This window comes from Hevea brasiliensis, chromosome 5, assembly GCF_030052815.1.
Source record: "Hevea brasiliensis isolate MT/VB/25A 57/8 chromosome 5, ASM3005281v1, whole genome shotgun sequence".
NCBI classification, from domain to species: Eukaryota; Viridiplantae; Streptophyta; class Magnoliopsida; order Malpighiales; family Euphorbiaceae; genus Hevea; species Hevea brasiliensis.
The window spans coordinates 114450530-114467522 of record NC_079497.1 but is presented as its reverse complement, the minus strand read 5'-3'; the positions used below and the strand labels follow the sequence as shown (position 1 = coordinate 114467522).

Genomic DNA, 16993 nt, shown 5'->3' with positions numbered 1-16993 from the left:
ACAGAAATGAAGTAATGGTGAATGAAATGACAATTTTTGTGGGTCAAGAAAGAAAAGTAATGTGGGTCATATTTGTTCCTGATTTCAACCATACATGTACATGTGCTTTGCCTTCCTGTTAAGGGCATGGAAAATCAGTATCATTGGGGCTGATTCTTATCCGAGTAAATTACTCCAGTGGACCATCCAAAACTAGGCCAATGTCTTGCATTATACCTAAGATGAGTGGAACACAACGAACACATAGGCCATATGTTTCCCACCTATAATAATTGTGTACTTGAGCATTTATAAATGCTCTTTGAACTGCTTTAAGAGTACTTAATATGAACAAATGGACTTTGAAAAATATTCATTATTTAGGGGCCCAATGACTCAAAGAATTAACATGTGTGGATCACAATCATAACACCTTTTTGAGGATTAATCCAAAGGCTATATCATCAAAATGTAAAGTAAAGGGAGGATTGAGGTTGTCATATGCTTTGTTTAGAAAGAAAGCAACATTCAATGATATAGTGACTTTGTGATGTTGATAATTTGCCTTGAACGCCCATCAACCAACTAAAGCAATGTGATAATTTTTATGGTGGGGCATATTTACTCGCTGGGACAAGGGAGAAATGAAAAAGGAGTAATATGGCTTAATGGTTAAGCAGTTTTGCCGAAACCCACTGCAAGATTTCTTTCCTTGTATAGCATCTATTTGATATTTTTATTACAATATCACAAAAGATAAGATATCGTAAATTAAAGGTAATCTAATTGTTCATCTTCAAGTTCGCTCATCTGCACATGAAATTGTCTTGTATGGCCATTACTCTTTGCACATGTTGTCTAGTCTTTTCTTAAATTTTCCTGTGCCTGTTTTGACTCATCATACATGGTCTAAAGTGCAATGCCCTCAGGTATGTGGAGAGAGTAGTAAATGATCTGAAAACTTTTATTACAATTAAAGATTGGAAACTTAACCATTATAAGATGCCTTTTAAGGGCACAAATCTTGCATTGAATCCAACTATCACCACTCATAATAAACTATGATATCAAGAGTTGAAAGAGGCCATTTTTGAGAACCTGCATGGAAACATTTTTAATTTCATTGTATTGTTTAATTTATTTATAATATTAATAATAAATAATAATAATTATAGTGATAAGTAGCAGTGATGGTGATAATAAGATAGTTAAATAATAGTGGCGACGATAAAATAAAATAATGACAGTAACAGTTATAAGTATGGTAAAGGAGATCGTAAGCGGTGATTGTGGCTGGAGTAACAGGGGAGAAGTAGTGGTAACGGTGGTAATTTTGTACATATTTACCATTATCCATTACCCACATTAGAGGCTCATTTAAAAAGAGTTCCCGAGGAATATTCTATAATCCTCCTCACTAAAATTGGAAATATTAGGACGTTACCTACTGTATGTTCGACTGAAAGTAGTACCCTCAGATAGGAATAATAGGGTATATTAATAACAGCCAACGGACTAGATCTAAGGAGCACATACTCTCTTGCAGAATTTCATCAAAACGTCATTAAAAGTGAGAAAATGTTGGAAAGAACATTTCAACATTCCCGTGCACATGCATCCACCGCATGTTTCTCACTGACACTGCAACCGCCGGTGCCAACCGCCAGACACGCCAACCATCTCGCTGGTAAACTAAGGCCACCGTGAAGTCCACGGTGGTGTGTAAAAGTTGACTTGAGTGGATAAATCTTCACCGTTGATCTCATCAAACTCAAAGCAGGGAGGAGAGTGAGGAAGGATTAGTTAAGCAGTCAATTCATAGAAAAATAATAGAAAATATAAAAGTAAAGGTATTGGATACATCAGATTATCGTCAGAGCCAACGGTTTCTGTGTCAGCTGATAGTAACAGTAACGGCTGACGCTTTTGCTTTTTCGTCTTTCGGTTTTCTTTATTTAAGAAGATTTTGATTCGTTTTAACAATGGTCGGTTAGGGTTTTCCTTTTTGGATCAACCAATTCTGAATTGAAATTCACGCTTCTAAGTGGACTGAACCTTGGTTTCAGCGAGAATGGCGGAGCTGAGAGGAGGGAACACGTGGACGGAGGAGCTTGCGAGTCTGGTAGCGGACACCGGGATAAGATATGCTGGTGCTGCCGCCGGGGAATCTATCGGGTTTTCGGCTCCGGCGTTCAAGAAGTCGGGATTTGTCGACGAGGAAGAAGTCAAAACAGAAAGTTTGAAGGAGCAGGTGACAGGGTTTTTGAAATCGTGGGGGGAAATGTTGTTGGATTTAGGTAAGGGGTGCAAAGACATTGTGCAACAGAGTTTGATCACTGAGGATTCCTTTATAGTGAGAAACGTTGGAAAGCCAATGGCTAAGGTCTCAGATCGATTCAAGATTTTGAACGAGTTCTTGCCTGAGGATCGCGACCCAGCCCACGCCTGGCCTGTGATATTCTTCGTTTTTATACTCGCGCTTGCTGGTATAATATTTTTTCTCCGTATCAAACCATTGTTCCTTCAACAAACGGAGTTCATGCTTTACTTTTAGCAGTGTCTAAATTTTTTAGTTTTGGTTAAAAGTATCTGAATATATTGTTAGAATTGCCACTATAGCTGCTTATGCAGCTATTTGATTAATTTCATACTTCACAAGGATAGATTGCTATGATTGAGAAAGTTTGTATCGGGAAAAGCTGCTAAATTTTGGTTATTAGTATCATAATATAATGCTGATCGGAAAGGTGATTGGCTTGGATCTTTTAATGGGGTTATCTTTGCTTCAAAAGAGCTAAAGGGAGTGATAGATGCATCTAAATCCTTGCCACTTCAGTTAATTAGGGCAATGACTTGAAAAAATCCCTGCATATAAATCCCATTTCCCCCTTTCAAAATTTATATTTCAATAATGTAAATGTAACTGCCAGCTCTTCCATTGGTCTTAATACACACACAAAAGACACACTAGAATGTTAGTTCAGATTACCGTTATCAACTGAAATGGAGAGTTGCAACTTGCTCCTGCTGTTCATTGATATGATCAGTTATGTGGGTACCTGAAACAAAATAATATGACTGATGATGTAATTTATTGATGTTTGACAATGTGCAGCTCTAAGTTTAAATACCACACATGATACCTCAGTCCCAGCAGTAAAGAGAGTGCGCATACATCCTCCTAGTGCAAATCGCATTCTGCTTCCAGATGGTAGGCAAATGGCTTATCATGAAAATGGTGTCCCTGCCAACAGAGCGAGATTTTCCATGATTGCTCCACATTCTTTTATTTCTTCTCGACTTGCAGGTATAAGGCAATTACTGCTCTTTGTTTCTCTAAAGTAATTTTCATGGAACTCAACTTGGCGAAAACTAATTTGATAATAATTTGTCAAATAAATTTTCCATAAAAGGTATACCTGGAGTTAGAACATCATTACTCGAAGAATTTGGTGTTCGCTTGGTCACATATGACCTTCCTGGTTTTGGGGAGAGTGATCCTCATTCCAGCAGAAATCTTAACTCATCAGCCCTTGATATGCTCTACCTAGCAAATGCTATCAGTGTTAATGACAAGTTTTGGGTGCTGGGTTATTCAAGTGGAAGCATGCATGCTTGGGCTGCACTCAGATACATCCCTGATAGAATTGCTGGTACATTAACCTTTTTTTTTTATCAAATTTATAAATTTGTTATTTTTATAGATAATTTTGGATGTTTGGCATAATCAGGCTGATGTTATTCTTAGGCCCCGCAAAATGGACTTCATTTTACATGTTTATAATTTCTTATGATCTAAAGTTGATACATAAATAAGTACATCTATATGATTTTTTGTCAAAGATTGTGGGGCACTGGTGATCACTGAAGTAAAATGACTTACTGTGATTAACTGGATTTGCAGGTGCTGCCATGATTGCCCCAATGATTAATCCATATGATCTGGGCATGACAAAAGAAGAGATCAGAAGAACATGGGAACAATGGTCATCAAAAAGGAAATTAATGTACTTCTTAGCTCAGAAATTTCCAAAATTTCTCTCTTGTTTTTATCGCCGAAGCTTCCTATCCGGTTTTCATGGTCAAATTGATAAGTGGATGTCTCAGGCACTTGGAAGGAAGGTTGGTTTTTCATAATTTTGAATTACTTAAAAAAACCTGTCCAAATTTCTCCATTTGCATCTTCAATTTTAAGCTTTTCAATGATGATCTCCCTGTAAGAATTTTGATTATTTCCAGAAAAACTGATAGTTTGCATGCAAAGATATGATATCACTATTTTGTTAATACAAGTTTCTGATTATTTCAAAGTTCATCTGTTTCATAGCCTTCCTAAATAACAACTGATTATGAAGTGTGTATTTATTGTGAAAAAATTGTATATTAAAAAAAATTACACTTGATACACATGCAGGACCAAATTCTGATTCAGGATTCAACATTTGAAGAATTTTGGCATAGGGATGTGGAGGAGTCAATCCGCCAAGGGAGCACAAAACCATTCATTGAGGAAGCTGTACTACAGGTGTCAAACTGGGGTTTCAACTTGGCAGATCTACATGTGCAGAGGAAGTGTCAGAGGAAAGGCATTCTCCTTTGGCTTAGGTCCTTGTACAGTCAGGCAGAATGTGAGTTGGCTGGATTTCCAGGCCCAATTCACGTATGGCAGGTTTGCACACATTTTCTTCTTTATTATTGCTGTTTTGTTGGCCTGCTTTGTGGTTCATTGCTGCATGACATTCTGATAGGATGCTATAATTTGGTTGGTTTGTGAACTTTCATTAGAATCTGCTGTCTTAAGGACATAAGAATTCCTCTTCTTTTAAACCATGTGAGCCCTGCATATGCTCTCTGCCTTCGCACGTGTGTGCTAATTGACACTTCAAGTGCTGAACATTATAGTTTTGAACCTTTTTTATTGTGAAAATATTCAAAGATTTTGAACAAATTTGTTTGAATCCAATCCATCTTGGGGTGATGTTTTGCAATAATGAATTAGGTTAGAGTTCTCTCTTTCTTCCCTTCATCTTTTTCCCCTTCTTGGAAAACGGGTGTTAAATATGTGGTCTAAACTCTAAACTAAAATCCTCAGATCTTGCTGTCTCTACTTTGTGTTTGTGGTTCATGGCAAAGCAGCTTAGCCATGCTCCTAAATTTGTAACTGTTATAATTTTAATGTAGTTATGGTTATTCTGTCATTCAATTAACAGAGATTTTGTTTGATGCTGAGCAGGGGACAGATGACAAGGTAGTGCCACCATCAATGACTGACTACATAAGCCGGGTTCTACCTGGTGTCATCTTGCATAAGCTTCCAAAGGAAGGCCATTTTTCTTTTTTGTATTTTTGTGATGAATGCCATAGGCAGATATTCTCTACTCTTTTTGGAGATGCTCTAGGTCCTCTTGACAAGATGGTGGAAATTAATGAAACTTCATTTAAAGGAGAGATGGAAGAGGTATCATCCTTCACTGATTCTACTACAGGAGATATGTGACTATAGATATATACTCCTTTTCCCCTTTTTGGTGAATTTCTGATGTAAATATCACAGCCACGGTTGGCTCCTGATCTCAGTGGAGCCTAAGATGAAATTCTAAGGTATGATTTTGTTTCAAAATTTTTGGAGGATAATCACATTCTGAGGAAAGCAGTTAAAAGCGAAGAGGCAGCAATTTTCTATGAAGGTTTTCCATTTCTTCATTTTCATTAGGCTTTATGATGCAATCTGTATTAATCATTTAGCTATATAGCACCGAGTGGCTACATTCTTCCATGAAAATAACATCTAATTATTACTTCTATTGAAAATTAACCTTCTTGAGAATCAATTAAACTGCACAGATGAGAAATGCCCACTGTACTAATTTTTAAAGACTGGGGAAGGATGGAGTTTGCAAGCATGATTAGTGCAGGATTGGATCTTGCAAAAGGGTTTGTGAATGGCGTTCCCTTACTCCTAGAGTTAGCCAATGACTAATGGGACTTGTCAGTTAATGTTTTTGTTCTCAGAACAGGGCATCATGCATAGGCACATTCTGAGTAATGCATTTAACTAGGGTTGCTTGTGGAAGTGAGAATGCTTTTTTTTTCTCTTTTTGTGTGTGTGTGTCCTTGGGAATGCGAGACCAATGCCATGGCATGTGCATGACCATGTTTTCTTCCCGAAAGTGGGCAGAGTTGGATTGGTTTGGGTCAATCAGGCAGTATGAAATTAGGATCTCCAGGCTGGAGGGATTATAATTCACCCTTGACAATATAAATTTTAGTACTACTACTGAAACTATTGATGAATTGCCCTTGAGAATAGAGGAAGTCATTTTGCAGTTGAATACGTTCATGGGGCAAGACTCCTTCTATTGCATGACTAGAAATAAATGGACTTTCTGAACTTTGAGTCAAGGATCAATGCATGGAACTTGTCATTTACTGCTTGTTTAGAAGCCGCATATACAATGTCAATACCCATGGCTACAAAACAGAACATTACGATTATACTGGTGAAACAGGTTTTATTGTGGAATAGATTATTGTCTCCAGTCCCTTCATATTATGGTAATGATCAATAAGTATGGCCATGATTCAGTTCAAGCTCCAAATTGAACTGAAATCAATTTGATTCGACTTGACTAAAATCTCCTTTGTATTGGATTGAAACTAATTATCTGATTTTGAATTAAAATTGAATTTTCTATTAAAAAAAATAAAAAATAATCATTAGATTTGATTAAATTCGATTTGTGCTGGAGTCAAGCGGAATCGAAACTAAAATTGAGACTCTGTGGTCCAATCACATTTCCCTTGAACCAATAAATCGGAACCATCGATTGTAAAACGGACTGAACCAGAGGACAGGCCTAATAATATATGGTTGTTATAAGATAAATTTATTCGAAACCGTTGCACATAAAATTATCTTATGCAACGAGGTACTGTTAAGTATAGAGACAGTCACAGGTACTGTTCTAACCCCTAAACTCCAAGTTTTCTACAGGTTTTCTTAGCGTTGTCAGATACAACAGTTGGGGTTTCTAATCCAATGCCACATCTCCAAACAGTAGCAAAGCCAAGGATTCAGCAGCTTCAAGATTTTGCCCAATATCAACTTACTCAAGAAGCGATGAAGGAATTGTACTTGCACATAAAGGGTATTTCTGTTTCAAATACGCAAGGGGACCACATGTTCAAATCTTCAGACTTGTGAGTTGTCCCATAGGAAAGGTACTTTCCTTGATCTTAAACAGTAATGTAAGGCATACTTCCAGTGGACATGGTATTTAGGCCAAGAACTAATATTCTTCAATGAAACCATCCTTTCAACGCTTTGGGTGATGAAAAGCCATGAATATGCCTCAATACATATTCATTTTGCCCTGATAATAATTTGGAGAACAGATAATGCACAGAACAACAACATCAAATGTCTCAAGAATGAGCAGCAATTATGAATCAATTCATTCATTCAATCAATCAAGAAATTCAAAGAAAGGAGACAATTGCAAGGTGTTCAGAGTCAATTTGGAGATTATTTCGTCATAAATTCATAATACAAATATCAAGGTCCAATCAGATTAAATATAAACAAATAGATAAGGACAAATAATAAGCAGTACTTCTGAAACAACTAACCAACGAGATCAATTTCACCCAAATTCAACACTTTCTCAGTAATGAATAAAAATTATCAACAACAGGAGAGGATTCAGAAATTGAATGAACCTTATTTTCCTCTTTTTCTTGTGTTCTCTAAAGAATCGTAATTGTTTCACACTTATCCCTCAAATATTAGAAGTTTTTAGCCCTCTCAAGTGGCCACACCACTTTCCGAATTTAAGATGCTCTCCACCTTTTGTGGACCCGACTGCCGCCTAGGTCTGGCTGGTGAAGGTGGGTAAGAAAGCCGTTTCTTAACTGGCCCCAAAGTCCCTTTTTCCTTTTCTGGTGTACCATTTTTTTCTTCCCCCAGTGGACTCTGCACCCTGGACTTTGCTCTTGCAGATTCAGTAGGTACCATGTAGCTTGGACCTGTTGAAGAGATACCAAGGCTCTCATCATCCTGCACAGATGATCCTGCAATGCTATGCCTTCTATATCGATCTGAATGCATGCTGGCCATGCTTCTGAAGTCATCATCAGGAGCCCCAAAGCTGCCCCTTGGACTTGCTGACTTCAATTTTCTAGCCACTGTAGAAGAAGCTGGCTTGGAAGAAGTTGAAAGGGAAAGAGGGCTCATTGTTTGTCTTGCCTTCTCACTGTCTATGGGTGAGAATTTATCGGAATTGAGCTGGTAGCGAGCATAAGACTTGCTGATTTCTCCTCCGACTGTGCTGCAGCTTGCACTCTTCAAGGATGAGTGGTCATTATTGAGTTCTTTCTCGGTCATGCTCCGGCTCTCCCATGGATGGGTCGCCATCCATCGTTCCAACCAGCTCCAACCCCAGGTGGGATTGCCCGAGTTCATAAACATAGGATTTGCAGATCTTGAAGAGTCCTTCCAGGTTTGCTGTCAAGGGATTTCAAGCAAAATTCGGCTTAGAAGACGGTCTAAATAAGTTTCAACAAACTTGAAGAAGTGAGCACAGGCCATTTCATTATTGCAGGCAAATCATATAATGAAAGTTCAGGGTATCATCATATAACAAAAGTAAACTATATACATGCAATTATTTTACAATTGTTAGGGTTTCAATCCTAAGACTTTGACCAAGCAGATAATTTACTTATGCATGAAGTTATCAAGCTACTTTAATTGGCTGGCTTATCTAATCCTAGTTTTTCAGATCTTAAAGAGCCAAAGCAGAAACTAGTGAAGACATTTTTAACAAGCATGTAATACTATTAATGCCCTCATGCAGGTTAAAATAATGGGAAAAATTGATCACCTGATTCGAGAATGAATAAGCCATAGCTCTTTCCCTTCTCATAGCTGCCTCGTACTTGTTTAACAGGTTAGCTTCAATCTGTTCCTTTGACTGCAGGCTGTCATCCCATTCCTCTCCCATCTGTTACAACATCCATATGGTTATACTCAGCAGAAGGGACAGGGCTTAAAAACCACCAGCAGTAGCATGTTATTCCACAGAAGAAATGAGATGCAGGTATCCTAAGCAATGTTCATCTTGATTAAAAATACCATGTTTTTGATAGCCTCCAAATTCCAAATGTAGAGTTATTGAGAAATGGAAGTTTAGCATGGAAACCCTCCAATTACTCAGAGGTTGTTTTTCTCCCATTTGAAGGAAAATTTTCAAATCTCACTAGTTAATTTTCATGGACATAAAAAGCCCAAAACCAACCAGGCAGTGATGTACACAGACTCCCAAATAGCCTGCCTTCATAATTTTGTGTGCACACAATATAGTTCAGCAAATTAATGAGAATTAATCAGATAATAACAAATGGTTCAGTTAGGTGGGGAATTTCAAAATGAAAGGAAACAGGACACACCCGCAACTTCTCAAGCTCCTCTGCATGTTTCTGTAGGAGTTGTCTCTGGAGCGCCTGGTTCTCTTCTGACGTTCTGACCCTCCTCGAGTGAATTTGAGACTGCACTCTGGATAGAGTCTGCATGCAGCGAAGGGTATGTGTGGCTTGCCGTTTTACAGTAGGCCCTTCCATCAGTGATTTGAGCCTCACCAGCCCTCTTAAAGCTCGCAATGCCCTTCTCGCCTAAAGGAATTCAGAAATGCAGGATTAACTTCACAAGTCCACTTATCACCCAATATAATATGATAATAAAAGTTTGAGCTCATACTTATGTTCCTCCACACCTCTCTCTCTCCCTTGTTCTCCCCCCTTCCCCCCACAAAGGCAAACAACGATATATCATTTAGAATGACAGTAAGGCCCAAATTACTAGAGAACAAAAACAATACTCAAGTCGGAAGAATCATTGTATTTTCATTTCTTCTAACCTTAATAATTTCCTAAGGAGTCAGGATATAATTGCTTCACACAAGAGAAAACAATATAAGAATCATGCAAATATATCTTTGTTATTCTTTCTTTTCTTCTCATTTTCCACCTATTTACAGATAACAGGACCAGAACAACATTAGCTCATATTAGGTCTTTGCGAAGCAGCAGTCAAAGTCATTACAAAAATTGGATTTCTCGAGTCTTTGCAAGTTACCATTGTTCTGTGACTTGTGCACAGGAACAAATAAAGTCATATATGCTACCACCATATCATAAATGCTATACAAAAAGCAAGCTGCATTCACAAGCAACTATAGTTATCAGAATTTTGAGTCATAAAGGGAAGATGTTAACACTTAAAACTTCTAAAATACAACAGAAACTGTAAACTTTTTCTTGTGATTCCGTATGTGGCAATTGCAGTTTTACAAGGAAAGACTGGAGGGTATTAGGTCAGTAGTTGGAAAAAAGAATTGCTTCAATATTAGAAGTTAACATGGCATAGTTCTAGAAAGATTTTCTATAGATGGGGGATGACAACCATTACAACTTAAAACCAGCTTGATCATAAAGCTGATTAAGACATCTTTCATTCATAGAAATTCTTTTAAGTAGTGAGTAATAGTTTTGGTTGCTTGCTGTCAATTATTATGGTATTTCTATGAGAGTGAGACGTGCATGTAACCACACAACATACAATGATATTTGATAAATAGACATTAATGATAATACTGTATAATAAACACCATGTATCCTCGGAATGCTGTTTGAATCTTGATTGCGGCCACTTCCTCATTTGATTTTCCAGCAAACTTATTAACCTTCACAAGTCGGACAACCTCCATTGTGGTCTCAACAGGAGGATAAGCGGGTTCAGCATCAGCAGCAACAGCAGTGGCAATTGGAACAGGATAGGCATGTTTGTTCTGATCATTTGTTGCTTCAATTGTCTTTACCTCTTCTGGCTGAGGAAGAACAGGAGGAGCAGGAGGAGGAGGAGAAAGTGCTCTGACATTTTCTAAGGGGGTGGAATCCGAATCCAGTTCATGTTGCTTGCCAAACCATTTCTTCTTTGATTTATTTGATTTCTACAAACATGACATTAAAAGTATTAAAAAAAAAATCCAACATTATTGAAAATTCCTGACAATTGAAAACTAAAAAATTAAGTACCTGGTCTTTCATCTTCTTTGACTCAGGACTAAGAGCTTTCCTTACACTTGAAAACCATTTTCCTTTCCTCCCCATCTTCTTATCATTTAATAGCTCAATCTTTTTAAGCAATACTACAAGCAACACCAGGGAAGTACGTAGGCAACACTAAATTTCCTTGAAATCTAAGAAAAAATTTCCTTGAAATCTAAGAAAATTTGACAAGCATAAAGGGACCTAAAACAATCTTAGGCGAGTCAGCCTAGCATAGTATACAAGTGATTTTAGCTTTCTCAGGTCACATACATAATTGAAAATATTGTTAAGTGAAAATTTTCCATAATTCCATTTACATAATTTCCCCACATTTTCTGAGCAAGCAAACAGAATTCCCACAAAAAAAAAAATAAAAAATAAAAAAATAAAAAAGGCTATCGACAAACAGCCAATTCCAAGCAATGCTGTATTCAGCAAGAACCCATCTTGAACAAAGCCATTAATACCCAAAAGAAAAAAGAAACAGAGAACGAAATTACATAAAACAACATAAAACGAGTGGAAGAAAAAGCAAATCTTGTAATTGGGTCCATAAATTAGAAAAAAAGGAAATAAAGTACCAGCCAGATCTCAAACAGCTTTCCTTTTGATGAACCCAGAGACGGGTCTCTATCTATGTTTCTCTTTTCTGCTATTGAGAGAAGAAAAAGAACAAAAATATGATAAAAAGAGAAGCAGAAGACTAGTATGCAGTATATAGATCTTTGGTTAACAATAACAAGATTTGAATAATGAGTGAATATGAAGAAGACACAGCTGCAGCTGTTTTAGCCAAGTGAGACCCCACTCTCTCTCTTTCTCCTTCAATGGTGAAAATAGGACCCACCACTCCATCATATGTAATCAGTTAAAATCATCTCACTACCATTCTTTCGGTACAGGGAAGGAATCTTATGCCGTGTCTTCTGCGGTCGCTTTCCCGTTTTCGGGCCAATCAATCAAACGTTGTGAAACTGTACAAAGTAACAGTTTAACTGAAACAGTTGAAATCTAATACGATCCCAAAAATTAGCAAGTCCTCCACACCCTCTCCTTGCAAGTGATTTTCAATGACCTATTCTCATTTGATGCAACCATTGCCTTTTAAATTATTTATCTTCAATATATCAAATCGATAAAGCACGTAGAACATAATTTAGGCTTTAGTAGCTAAACTAATTCATTTTTTCTTCTTATCTTTGACTGCCTGGTTAATTTATGATTAGTGTACAGTCAATTGAGTGGGGCATGGGGAGCTCGTGTATATACTCAATTTCTAAGGCATAATCAAATTCTAATGAGTGGATTTCATGTCCCTAATTCAACAACTCACGCCATTATTGGAGTAGGTTTGGCCAGCGTTTGATGCCCTTTCAGCCTCGTTACCAACTCAACCGCACGCCACGTTCTGAAATATCTATATAAGGGTGGTCACCGTCTGGTTTGAGCTGGATTCAGATCAGAATTGGCGATTTTGATTCAATGATTCAGTTTTATTGGCTTCAATTTTGGTCTTCTTATTTCAATTTTAATATTAATTTAATATAAAAAATTAAAAGGATAAAATTTAATTTTAATGTACGTAAATTAATCAAACTAAAGAGGCAGATTGCATTTTATTTGGTTGATAAGGTAATTATGAATTAAGCTTAAACCAAATTAGAAAATGCACAGTAAACTAAAACAAAGAAAGGGATTAATTAAAATATATTGATTTATAAGGAAATAAAAATTAGATCGGAATTAAAATTTATAGAGCTGCATTCAAGAATCATACATACATACATTTTCAGTACACACTAAGACTTCATTTATTTCTCAAAAAATATTTTTTTGAAAAAATTTTTTCATATTTTTTGGTATTTGGAAGCATTAAGAAAAATTGATGAACGAAAAATATTTTCTTGTTAAAAAAAAAAATAAGTCATTTTCTGTTTTCTAAATTTTAAAAATCTTATTAAAATATGAATCTAATTATACATATATAAAATAAATAAATATAATTAATTTAACATTATAATTAATAACAAGTCATTTTTCATGAAACAAATCAAGAGCTTAACAATATCAAAACATTCATACGAAATGCTAGTTGTACCTCTGCCTGAAACAGCTTAGATCCCTGGACTAATAACGGGGGGAGAGCATTTTCACAGCTACTCCAGTGCCATCTACTTCAGTTACTTCATTTTAGTACACATAGCTATTTCATCAAAGTGGTATTTTATCATATATGTAGTGGCCACGCCTGAAAATTCATAGTGACCATTTTAGTAAGAATGGGTTTGATGTAAAATTATTAGGGAAAGAGGGATAAAAATGAGAAATTAAAAAAAAAAAAAAATTAATGGAGAGTCACTTGATACTGACTTTATTATATTTATATAGAAATATATTTTATGAGAAAAAGGGGTTAAGAATTTGAAATCTCCCATAGAAAATTTTGGAATAATGTCCAATTCCTATCACGAAGGAGAAAGGAAGGGACAGAATACAGTGTGGACGAATGTCGGCACCATTTTCTTGAATATGCAATGAAACAAAAAACAAACATATCATATACAATTTAATATTTATAAAATTTATCAAGTGACTCAAATTAGATTTAGTGTTATTTGTTTGAAAATTCACTATCAAAATTTATTAATTTTAATTAAATTTAATTCAAATATAATTAACTTTATATGATGTATAAAGAAGGATACAGTAGATTGATGCCCGGTTTAAAACTCAGCTATTTCTCATTATATAAAGCATTATAATATTTAAAATAATTGAATGGAGAAAAAGGATCATATAGTCGACTCTAATAAGTTTAATATTAAAATCAAATATAAGTTTTTTTTTTTAAATTTGGGAGGAATGTGAATTTGGGTTTTGATTGGATATTAACATGGACAATGTAAAATTAAGAATCATTTTTCTCATATTGGATTTAATCTTTAATTGATAAGCTTTCTCTCTATATTCATACTAAAAAAAAAAAAAAAAGAAATGTAATAATGAAGCTCAAAGGATAAATTTAAATCTCTCTAACACATTTTATGGTGTTGTTAATTTTTCTCCTCTTCATCTGTAGTTGCTATCAACTGCATTGTTTGAAAGATTATCAGATGATTCTTTTTCAATGGGAAATTTAAGCTGCCAAAGCATTATTTTAGAGCAGTCCTCTGGTGGGATTCCCTTTAGCTTGGTCTCATCTTCAAGAGCTACTTGCCTTACAAATTTGATTGAATTCTGCCAAACAAACAAGAAAAAATTAAAATTTTATTGAAAAAATTAACATCCCTATACATAATTATAAAAGAAGAAAAATATGATCATTATTGTCCTATCACCTAATGTCTATATATTTAGATATAATTATGATTTTAATATGGTTGGAGGTTGGCCAAACTTCCAGTAAACCAAAATGATTAATTTCAAAGCATATCCTAATTGTCTACCAGTTGGTATGATTGGAACCCAGCTGCATAGCTGAAGCTATGATTAGCTTTTCATATATATATATATAGAGAGAGAGAGATTCTATCTTCTTCATCTTCATTTTCAGGATGGACAAAATCTCAATTTTGATGCTGATTTTGATTCGATTTTGATTTTAATTAAATAAATAAAATATCTTTGACTCAAAATTAAATGGACTGATTCAAACAGAAATTCAATTTAAAATCATTTTTTATCAATTCGAGTTGACAAGTTTTGAGTCGGATTCCGTTTTAATTATATATATAAGAAAAATAAAGATACTTACCTGTGAAGTGTGTGGAACAGAAGAAGGGCGACCCCATCTCTCAGGATCCCAAAGTATAGAACTATTGAAAGCAAAACTTGAAATATGTATGGGAGGTTTTTCATCAGTTTCATTGTTGATTTTCTTGAGATGCCATCCAATAACTTGCGAAGAATCACATACAGGTCCTTCAATTATCACCTTATTCTTGTTTGCTGATAGTAATGCCATTGGCCATGTCCCAAATACTCTGCATAAACAATTACCCTGTAAATTTTCCAAGCTTTTGATGCTTAATTTCTTTCTCCAGGCTCCAATTCCACGTGCAATTTCTAGTCTTCCATTCCAAGATAAAAATATAAATAATTCCATCTCTACGGTGTTAGTACATATATATATATATATATATACTGGTTGATCCAATGCTTTAAGAACAGATCATATATAGCCCAACTGCTCAATCTTTATATTATTCTTACTGTTCTTTATTCTATAAACAAGTTAGAAATAGTCAAAATAAAAATAAAAATGTGAATTCATTAGCTGGGTTGTTTTTCCCTGACCAATTCTACATTTTCTTTTGGTATAAAATGCAACTTGGAAACTTTAAAACTTGTATTTGGTACACCAGAAGAAGTATACCATCTTCCATTTGCCATTGAGATTTGTTCAAGAAAAAACCTGAACTTTGAGATTACCAATCTATTCTAAAATATTCCCTGGAAGCATAGTAACTTGTAAAATTAATTAAACAGCAACTAAATAGCACTAATATTAAAAAATTCATCTAAAAATATTTCATGGCGAGAGATAAGGAAAAAAGACACTTACTCAATTTCTCTGAGCTCGTCAAAGAAGGCAAGATCATAGACATTAGAAAGGCCAGCAAAATGAACAATTCCACTTAGCTTGTGCTGCTCTATGTGTCTAAGAGCAACATTTCTCTGATGATCCAATTCAGCCTGTGGATCTGTAAAATTCTCTTTGGACACAAAGCGCCTATACATAATACCTGTTTTTCTAAGAATCTCTGAGGCTTCATTTGAGTCTGTTTGCCCCTCCACAACAATCCACAGCAATGGTGGAGGAACTAACCTTATAGTATTAGCTAATCTCCTCAAAAACACCCCTTGATACCGATCCTTAGTACTCATTGGCGTGACGATAATTATTAGTCTTCTTGGATTCAACATCAGTTCTTCTTCTTCTTCTTCTTCTCTTTTTTCCAGGAACTTCGCTCTTTCAGATTCTGCAGAACTTGCTGGAATTTGCACGGGAGTTTCAGCTACAAAACTGACATTTTTGGGAGCCTGTGCCTGTGGTGTCACTGCTAGGTGAAACGTATCGATGGGTTGTGGAGAGAAGTGTGACTTGTTTGAGGAAATAATTCGAGTAGAAAAGATTGAATCTTTACCAGTAGCAGTAGGAGCAAAGCCTGTGAAGAACCCCATAACGAAACACAAAGCAAAATGTACAACAGCTTTCTTCCATAACTGAACCTTCTTCTTTGATCTTTCTAAAGATCCCATTTCATCAAACCTCACCGGAATCTAATTTTCTGGGCTTGGATACCGATCAGTGAGTTTTGGTGAAAGAGGATCAATCTTTCAGAGAGATTCAAGAAAGAAGAAGACTATACCATATATAAGAATCGATTTTTTTTTTCTTTGAATGAAGGTGGAAGCCAACAGTTGTACGATGGATACTAGCAAACTCAAAGGCACAAAGTTTTCATTTGAAGTTTTTTGAAGTGGGGAGGCATTGCTTCATTTGGTTGTCTCTTCAAGTGAAAGGAACATTGAAATATGCACACAAGACTACTCAGACTGCACCAAATAGTTGTTGGGGATGGAACCCATCAACTAAATATATTTAGGCAAACAAAAAATAATCTTAATTATAACCACATATAATGTTAACATCATTTTATTACACCAACCTGTTAGTTAGGATTCAAGCTCTATATTTTAAAAATGGAAAGATAATTTACTCGTGTTCTATGAAAATTTCATATAAAGTATACTTAATATTACGTTAAATTTTGTATGCAAAAAAGGAAAGATTACGTTAAATTTTCAAGTCCATTAATTAGCATAATTATGCTGCTTATTTTCTGTGTTGTTTATTGGAATTTGTAATACAAAGATAATATATTTCAACAGCTTTCTTTTAAAA

The 16993-nt window shown here is 35.5% G+C and overlaps 3 protein-coding genes across 4 annotated transcripts; 1 reads left to right on the top strand and 2 right to left on the bottom strand.

Annotated features, from left to right (window-relative positions):
- The first annotated feature begins 1567 nt into the window (after window positions 1-1567).
- LOC110632228 (uncharacterized) lies at window positions 1568-5794 on the top strand. The gene is made up of 6 exons (XM_021780373.2): window positions 1568-2465; window positions 3095-3286; window positions 3393-3632; window positions 3884-4101; window positions 4394-4648; window positions 5213-5794. Exons 1-6 carry the CDS (start codon window positions 2051-2053, stop codon window positions 5474-5476), a joined length of 1584 nt encoding a protein of 527 aa, XP_021636065.2. The 5' UTR covers window positions 1568-2050; the 3' UTR covers window positions 5477-5794.
- A 1689-nt stretch (window positions 5795-7483) lies between these two features.
- Window positions 7484-12195, bottom strand: LOC110632236 (protein IQ-DOMAIN 2). 2 transcript variants are annotated; one of them, XM_021780384.2, is made up of 6 exons: window positions 11667-12195; window positions 11071-11183; window positions 10644-10985; window positions 9427-9648; window positions 8862-8981; window positions 7484-8482 (listed from the first exon to the last, which is right to left on the bottom strand). In XM_021780384.2, the coding sequence occupies exons 2-6, from the start codon at window positions 11143-11145 to the stop codon at window positions 7784-7786; spliced, it is 1458 nt and encodes a 485-aa protein (XP_021636076.2). In that variant the 5' UTR covers window positions 11146-11183; window positions 11667-12195; the 3' UTR covers window positions 7484-7783. The 2 variants fall into 2 exon arrangements, with proteins under 2 accessions (XP_021636076.2, XP_021636084.2); XM_021780392.2 differs by lacking the exon at window positions 11667-12195 and having other exon boundaries at window positions 11071-11240.
- Window positions 12196-14074: 1879 nt separating this feature from the next.
- On the bottom strand, window positions 14075-16646 carry LOC110632249 (beta-1,4-xylosyltransferase IRX9-like). The gene is made up of 3 exons (XM_021780403.2): window positions 15650-16646; window positions 14840-15068; window positions 14075-14322 (listed from the first exon to the last, which is right to left on the bottom strand). The coding sequence occupies exons 1-3, from the start codon at window positions 16345-16347 to the stop codon at window positions 14155-14157; spliced, it is 1095 nt and encodes a 364-aa protein (XP_021636095.2). The 5' UTR covers window positions 16348-16646; the 3' UTR covers window positions 14075-14154.
- Window positions 16647-16993: the final 347 nt, after the last annotated feature.

Bases quoted from the DNA above. Each gene is read 5' to 3' on its own strand.
- LOC110632228 (XM_021780373.2), top strand. From the start codon at position 2,051: ATGGCGGAGCTGAGAGGAGGGAACACGTGGACGGAGGAGCTTGCGAGT. The intron at 2,466-3,094 runs GTATAATATTTT...GACAATGTGCAG, and splicing joins TTTTATACTCGCGCTTGCTG to CTCTAAGTTTAAATACCACA. The intron at 4,649-5,212 runs GTTTGCACACAT...GATGCTGAGCAG, and splicing joins GCCCAATTCACGTATGGCAG to GGGACAGATGACAAGGTAGT.
- LOC110632236 (XM_021780384.2), bottom strand. From the start codon at position 11,145: ATGGGGAGGAAAGGAAAATGGTTTTCAAGTGTAAGGAAAGCTCTTAGT. The intron at 9,649-10,643 runs GTGTTTATTATA...GAATTCCTTTAG, and splicing joins CAGCATTCCGAGGATACATG to GCGAGAAGGGCATTGCGAGC. The intron at 8,483-8,861 runs GTGATCAATTTT...ATCCCTTGACAG, and splicing joins CTTATTCATTCTCGAATCAG to CAAACCTGGAAGGACTCTTC.
- LOC110632249 (XM_021780403.2), bottom strand. From the start codon at position 16,347: ATGGGATCTTTAGAAAGATCAAAGAAGAAGGTTCAGTTATGGAAGAAA. The intron at 15,069-15,649 runs GTAAGTGTCTTT...TTGTTTATGCAG, and splicing joins GACGAGCTCAGAGAAATTGA to AGTATTTGGGACATGGCCAA. The intron at 14,323-14,839 runs GTAAGTATCTTT...TTTGTTTGGCAG, and splicing joins CTGTTCCACACACTTCACAG to AATTCAATCAAATTTGTAAG.